At 42.7% G+C, this 6,182-nt stretch overlaps 1 protein-coding gene across 1 annotated transcript in view; it reads left to right on the top strand.

The window, feature by feature from the left end:
* Positions 1-1,510: 1,510 nt before the first annotated feature.
* pah (phenylalanine hydroxylase) overlaps positions 1,511-6,182 on the top strand; it is a 24,455-nt gene continuing 19,783 nt past the window's right edge. Inside the window, exons 1-2 of the mRNA XM_048268605.1 lie at positions 1,511-1,670; positions 3,799-3,912. Of these exons, the coding sequence (XP_048124562.1) occupies positions 1,626-1,670; positions 3,799-3,912 (159 nt within the window). The 5' untranslated portion in view covers positions 1,511-1,625. The remainder of the gene's footprint in view (positions 1,671-3,798; positions 3,913-6,182) is intronic.

Here is a 6,182-nt window from a genome sequence, read left to right as displayed (position 1 = left end):
CAACAAATACTATTAGTAAAGGATTGAGAGTGCAGCAGTATGAGTTCTGGTCAAGTGTTTTGAAGGAGATGGTGGTACAAGGAGAAGGAGAGAAGAGGGAGGTGCATGGTAAGAGGGTTGTTAGAAATGTTAGGAGAGAGGAGGTCGGCTTCGCTCAAAACTTACTTCGTAGAGGACCTTGTAAATTGTATATCAGGTTGGACAATAAAAAGTTGCTTCCAGTACACAGTACACTCTGTTCTTCACTGTGTAACAGGAGGTGGGAGCAAAAAATCAAGCTGACGAAAAAAAACATGTATTTGTCTCTGTGTGTCTGTGTGTCTCTCTCTCTCTCTCATTCTCTGTGTGTGTGTGTGTGTGTGTGTGTGTGTGTGTGTGTGTGTGTGTGTGTGTGTGCAGAGATTGAATCAAGTTGGGGTGAAAAACAGACATGTAGCTGAAGTTACAAACTTTGAACAGTTGCAACAGGTTGTGTGCAACTCAGCTAGGATCTGCTATGAACCTCTATTGTGGACATTCATTGGATCCCGTCTCTTGGTAGCCCTGGCAGTAATTTGCTGCCGCTAGGGGCGCGTCTAGATTTCTAGGTTAGTCTCTTGGTTCAGGTAGGCCTCCAAGCTACCTGATTTCTCAATTTTGTATAGCGCCTCTAAGTGGTGGTCTGACGAACAGCCACTCTGAATGAGATGCACTGATATTAACTACGAAACCCACCCTCAACTCCCACACACTCCTTTCCATGTTTCAGACACATTCATATCTGTTCACTTACAAGATTATCACACTCTTGCATTTGTATCTTCCATTCAACTTAATTAAGTAGCCTACATGTATTGTAGCGTTCACTGCTATTTACATACATGCAAAGGAATACTTATCAAAGCAGATCAAAATAAGATAATTCTATCAAAAAATATGCAATTATCTGTTTATTATGGTTGTTTTTGGCCACAACCACGCCTCACAACCTTTTCACTCAACCACACACAAGACACGAAACTCGGTTCTCACTGGCATGGAAAAAGGGGGTGGCACCCCAACATTGGCCCAGGTTACACAGCCTATCAGCGAACAGTACACACATTAACCTGCCCAACAATAATGTTGCAACCATAACCGTAACTCGGATACGCTACAGTATTATTATGCATGCCTAATTTTCTCAAAACAAACTAGTCAGTTAAAGACACGTACTAGGATAACCTGTAAAATCCAGATAACATCAGATGTTCGTTTGTTTTATGCCCACACATAGCTTTCTAATCATTTGTAGCCTAATTATTAAGTAATGCCTTGCGCACCCTTCCCCTGAGAGCATTGAGGAAGGTGTTATACCTGAATAACTGTTAAAAAAAAACCAGGATGATTACAAACAGACAGCCTCCCGCTAGCATCCAGCCAGCAAACAACTAGAACCAGATGTGCCTTGATGGCCGTTTCACAACAGCTTCAGTGGCCTCCATTCCCAAACCATCGCGTGACAGGCACCACGGGCCGAATTTTTAGGGGGTGTGGTGTCACATGGCCTCTCTTAAATTGGTGGAGTTGACGGAGAAGCTTTGCAAACAAACTCAGACATACGTACCAACCACTTTCTCCTGCACCTGCGCCGCGAAAAGCCGAGGATGGACGCAGCTCTCAAGAAAGAAAACGGTGACAATGGAATAAAGGTAATAGTCGACAGATGTTATTGTTTTAAATAATTGTTAATATCGTGATTAGGCTATTTCAATGATGTATTACTAGCATTAGATGATCATTATTGTTATCATTATCTTTCGTTATGTCTATCATTAATTACCAAGCTGTAACAATTGTAAACACCTGTCTAATGACATTTTAGGTATTTAGGGCTCACATTTTCAAAAAAAAAATATCATTCAAAAATGTCTTTTTAGATTAAGAACTACATTATGTCAAAACCAAGGATATCACACAGTTGAGGTCTAGTAAACATGTTTAACAGGCTTTACCTTGTATGCAGGCTTGGAATTTCACCATTTTAGGGGCAAGGCCACTTGGCCTTCAGTTGGGCATATTTGGTGGGGGGCACAAAGGCCACATGTCATTTACTTGGATCTGTAAAATGTAGTTTATAATGGCTATGGCTTAAGGGTTGTGTGTGTGTGTGTGTGTGTGTGTGTGTGTGTGTGTGTGTGTGTGTGTGTGTGTGTGTGTGTGTGTGACTGCTTATTCTCCTGACCGGGTCTGAGTGGACAGGTTATGCAGGTCAGTGGCCAAAAGGTAGCGGGGAAAGGGCAGAGATGTCACAACACTAAGTTCGCTGGAACGTACATGTGCCCCACACACACACACACACACACACACACACACACACTCACACACACACATTGCAAAACCCTTGCACACATCCACTTGTAGCAGAAAGGTACACAGTGCAGGTATTCAGGGATATTTTTAATCTGTGTACTGATATTTAATGGCAGTTTTCTTACATATGCATGTGTGCAAACAAATAGCCCACTTTCATGTGAGATGCATACAACGTAAGCGTGTAAGTTCAGGTGAGGTATGTAATGTGGGTCAGGCCGGTAAATCAGACTGGGCAGACAAAACAACATATGCTGGAGATTTCAGGGGTCAAAGAGAGGAAAAACGCAGGAGCGAGAGAGAGGGAGAGGTAGATCAAGGAAGCACAAGAGAGAGAGAAAGAAAGAGAGAGGAAGAGATGGTGAGAGAGAGAGAGAGAAAGAGAGAGAGGAAGAGATGGAGAGAGACAGAGAGACAGAAAGAAAGAGAGAGAGGAAGAGATGGTGAGAGATAGAGGAAGAGATGGTGAGAGAGAGAGAGAGAGAGAGAGAAAGAGAGAGAGGAAGAGATGGTGAGAGATAGAGGAAGAGATGGTGAGAGAGAGAGAGAGAGAGAGATTGAGTGGTGAATAGCCAGTATATAGCTGTGGTTCCCAAAGGGGGTCAGCACTCTGAAAGGTTCACTTGAGGAAAGAGTGTCTTAAGTGTGCAGGTCTGTCCATCAGTAACACAACTAGCCCATCTGTAAACCAGGCTGGACTGCCAGTGTTGGGCCAGCACAGGGCCGCATCAGAGCCAGGTGCACGCCAGAGGTCGAGACATGAATCATGCCAAGTATGGACAGACAGGACACTACTTGAAATGTTGGGCCTTATCAGAGAATGAAATATTAGCCCACCTATGGGGTACAGTTGTTGAAAGCACACAAAGCTCACATCGTGAGCTGGTAGTGTGAGCTGAGGATAATTATTATTAATTATTATTTAATAAATATATTCCCGTGAGGGAAATTTGGTCTCTTATCCCAATCCGTGAAACACACTCAGCACACAGTGAACAGAAGCACACACTAATCCCGACGCAGTGAGCTGCCTGCAACAACAGCTGCGATCGGGGGGTTAGGTGCTTTGCTCAAGGGCACTTCAGCCGTTCCTACTGGTCGGGGTTCGAACCGGCAACCCTCCGGTTACAAGTCCGAAGCGCTAACCAGTAAGTCACGGCTGCCCCATGATGTAGCAGGGTTGCTGCAGTGTGTCCAGGGTGTGTCCTCCTTGCCCAGTATTATAGTCCAATCAGCTAGTCTCTCGCAACGTGTCTCACAGTAGCCTGCTGGATTCTGTAATAAACAAAAAAAATATTTGGACCTTATTTCCCGCGCACCATTTAGAGACCCCTGCAGACTTCAACAGGACAGCAGCATGTCTTCAGTTATTAATTAATGTTACTTTAACAGGTGCATTGAGTAAAGAGTAGTTCGACCACAAGTCCCTGAGCCTGTTGTTTGTTTTGTACTGTTTTGTGTGAGTAGCAAATGAGACAGGCCTATCTGGAGGAGCAGACCCAGAAGTCCGGCGTGCTCTCCTGCATCTTCTCCCTGAAGCAGGAGGTGGGCGCCCTGGCCAAAGCCCTCAGGCTCTTTGAGGTTAGTCTCACAGCACGGCACAGCCTTTTCCATATGCACTTTCATTCTCCCTCTCTCTCTCTTTCCCTCTTTCTGTCCCTCTCTCTCTTTCTCTCTCTCTCTCTCTCTCTCTCTCCCTCTTTCTCTCTCTGCTACTGCCTTTTTCATCATCTCACCTCTAAAAAATGTCTCTGTCTTTCCCCAGTAATATTGTAAGTATTTTTCTTCCTGTTCTCTCTTGTTCTTTCTCTCTCTCATTCTCTCTCTTTTCTCAATTTCTCTCTCTCTCCCCATCACCCTGTTATTATTCTTGCTATCTCACACACACACTTACACACACGCACGCACGCATGCACACAGACACACGTAAACATATTTGTATTGGAAGTGCATTTGGTCAGTAGCTGGTCAATGAGAGAGGCCAGGTTACTGACAGAGTCAACACTGGTTTCAAAGCAAACAATCCCCCCATAATCACCCATTTAAAGACGTCTGCTGTCACATGACACTTTAAATAAATATTTTGTCCTCTCCCTCAGGGCATTGTGAAAACATATCACAATATTTTGCATGCATTTCAATGAAATGTTGGAACTTAAAGCAACACAATGTAGTTTACCTTAAAGCAATAGCTTCAAACTAATTTCTGCACTACACCGACTTACTACATGGAGGATGGGGTCTCTGATATTTCCGATGCACGTCCAGATCACCTGGTATTGTACCTGGAAATCCAGACTTCTCGCGAGAGCTCAATTTTAATTTGCTCAACGAGTGACTCTGGCGACGAGTAATGATGCATTACCTATGCCCATGAAACCAAGCTGCACCAATCACATCGGTGTATCTGAAATAGGCAGGCCAGAGGCGAGCTAAACAAGTCGACAGTGTTGCAACGGCGATGTTCGGAAACATTGATCATAGTGTTATCCAATTGTGTCGTTGTCTAAAATCAGTCTGTAAACATTGGTCGTAGTGTTATCCAATAGCGTGCAGTGATATTTTCAAATGCATGCTTGGTGCCGCCCCTCGAGTTGGGCCATTTTAATTACTGGTAGCCAGACCCTTAATCTTTCGGATTGGGTCTGGTCCTCCAGGCTACTGGTATTGCACTTTGTAGCGTTGTTGTCACTTGTAGGAGCATGACCCTTTTTGTCAGTTTTAGATCAATTCCGTACCCCTTTAGTGCTGAATGGGCACCCAGTACATTGACAATTGTTGAAAAGGGGAGTTCATACATCTTTAATGTCTCAATATCAATATGGAAGAGAAAGAGAGAGGCAGAGACATAGAGATGGTTTGGATTCAGCTTGCAGTACATTGTAATTCCTACTGGTCCGTTACTGTTGTAAACCTTAGGCTGTGCTTGCAAGACCAGCAGGAAACCTTTAATAGCATACTTTAGCATGCTCTGTCCAGTAGTAAACTTTTAACAGCCTTCTTAAATCATCACAAAGCAAAGGGTCTGGTTTACAGATGCCCCAGTCCTGCATGCTGCCCAAAAGCACAGGGATCTCTTCAAGGAGAAAAAGCAACCCCTTTGCATATGCACATCTAATAATAATAATAATAATAATAACAATGAAAAGCATAATAATAATAATAATAATCATACCTTCTATGTATAGAATGTTTATCTAGCTACTGATTGTTACTTTACATGCAAGTTAAAACAGTTTTAAACAATAATTTCTAAAACTGATTGTCCCGGTCCTTGATTGTGATTGGCTGAATCACGTTAAATGTCATTGTAAAATGCAGCATAAACATACACCTTGACTGCATTTCGTTCTATATTACTGCGCTACCATAACTTGATACAAAAGTTAAAGTAGCTGCTTCTAGACGCTGCTTGGCAACCATTCAGATAGATTAAATATATTTATTGGCGGAAGAATGATTATCTATGAATAAATCGTTACATTACGCTAGCGCGTCGTGCCTAACAACACCCCTTAGCTGTTGCAAAATCAGTGTAACCTACGGTCTCTCGGGGCTTATTGCTTAAATAAGTACAGTATATGTACGGTATGTAAGAGTAATATAAACAGCATATAATAGTAGAAACAGTATACAGTACCTGTAATAATGGAAACAATATATAGTAGTAATAAAAAACAACACAACCACTTTTCTAGCCAATCACAGATGTTGCCTCAAAAGCGTGGAGGGGAGGGGTGTATTTGATTGGCTGTTGAGCTACAGTATCAAAGCATCAGCAGAAAAATATTGTTTACAATTTCTATATGAAAGTGCATTGAAATTAAGCTTAAAATCTGGAAAGGTTTAGA

This window comes from Alosa alosa, chromosome 17, assembly GCF_017589495.1.
Source record: "Alosa alosa isolate M-15738 ecotype Scorff River chromosome 17, AALO_Geno_1.1, whole genome shotgun sequence".
NCBI lineage: Eukaryota > Metazoa > Chordata > Actinopteri > Clupeiformes > Clupeidae > Alosa > Alosa alosa.
Note: the sequence above shows the minus strand (reverse complement) of the source record. Positions and strands in the feature narration are given on the sequence as shown.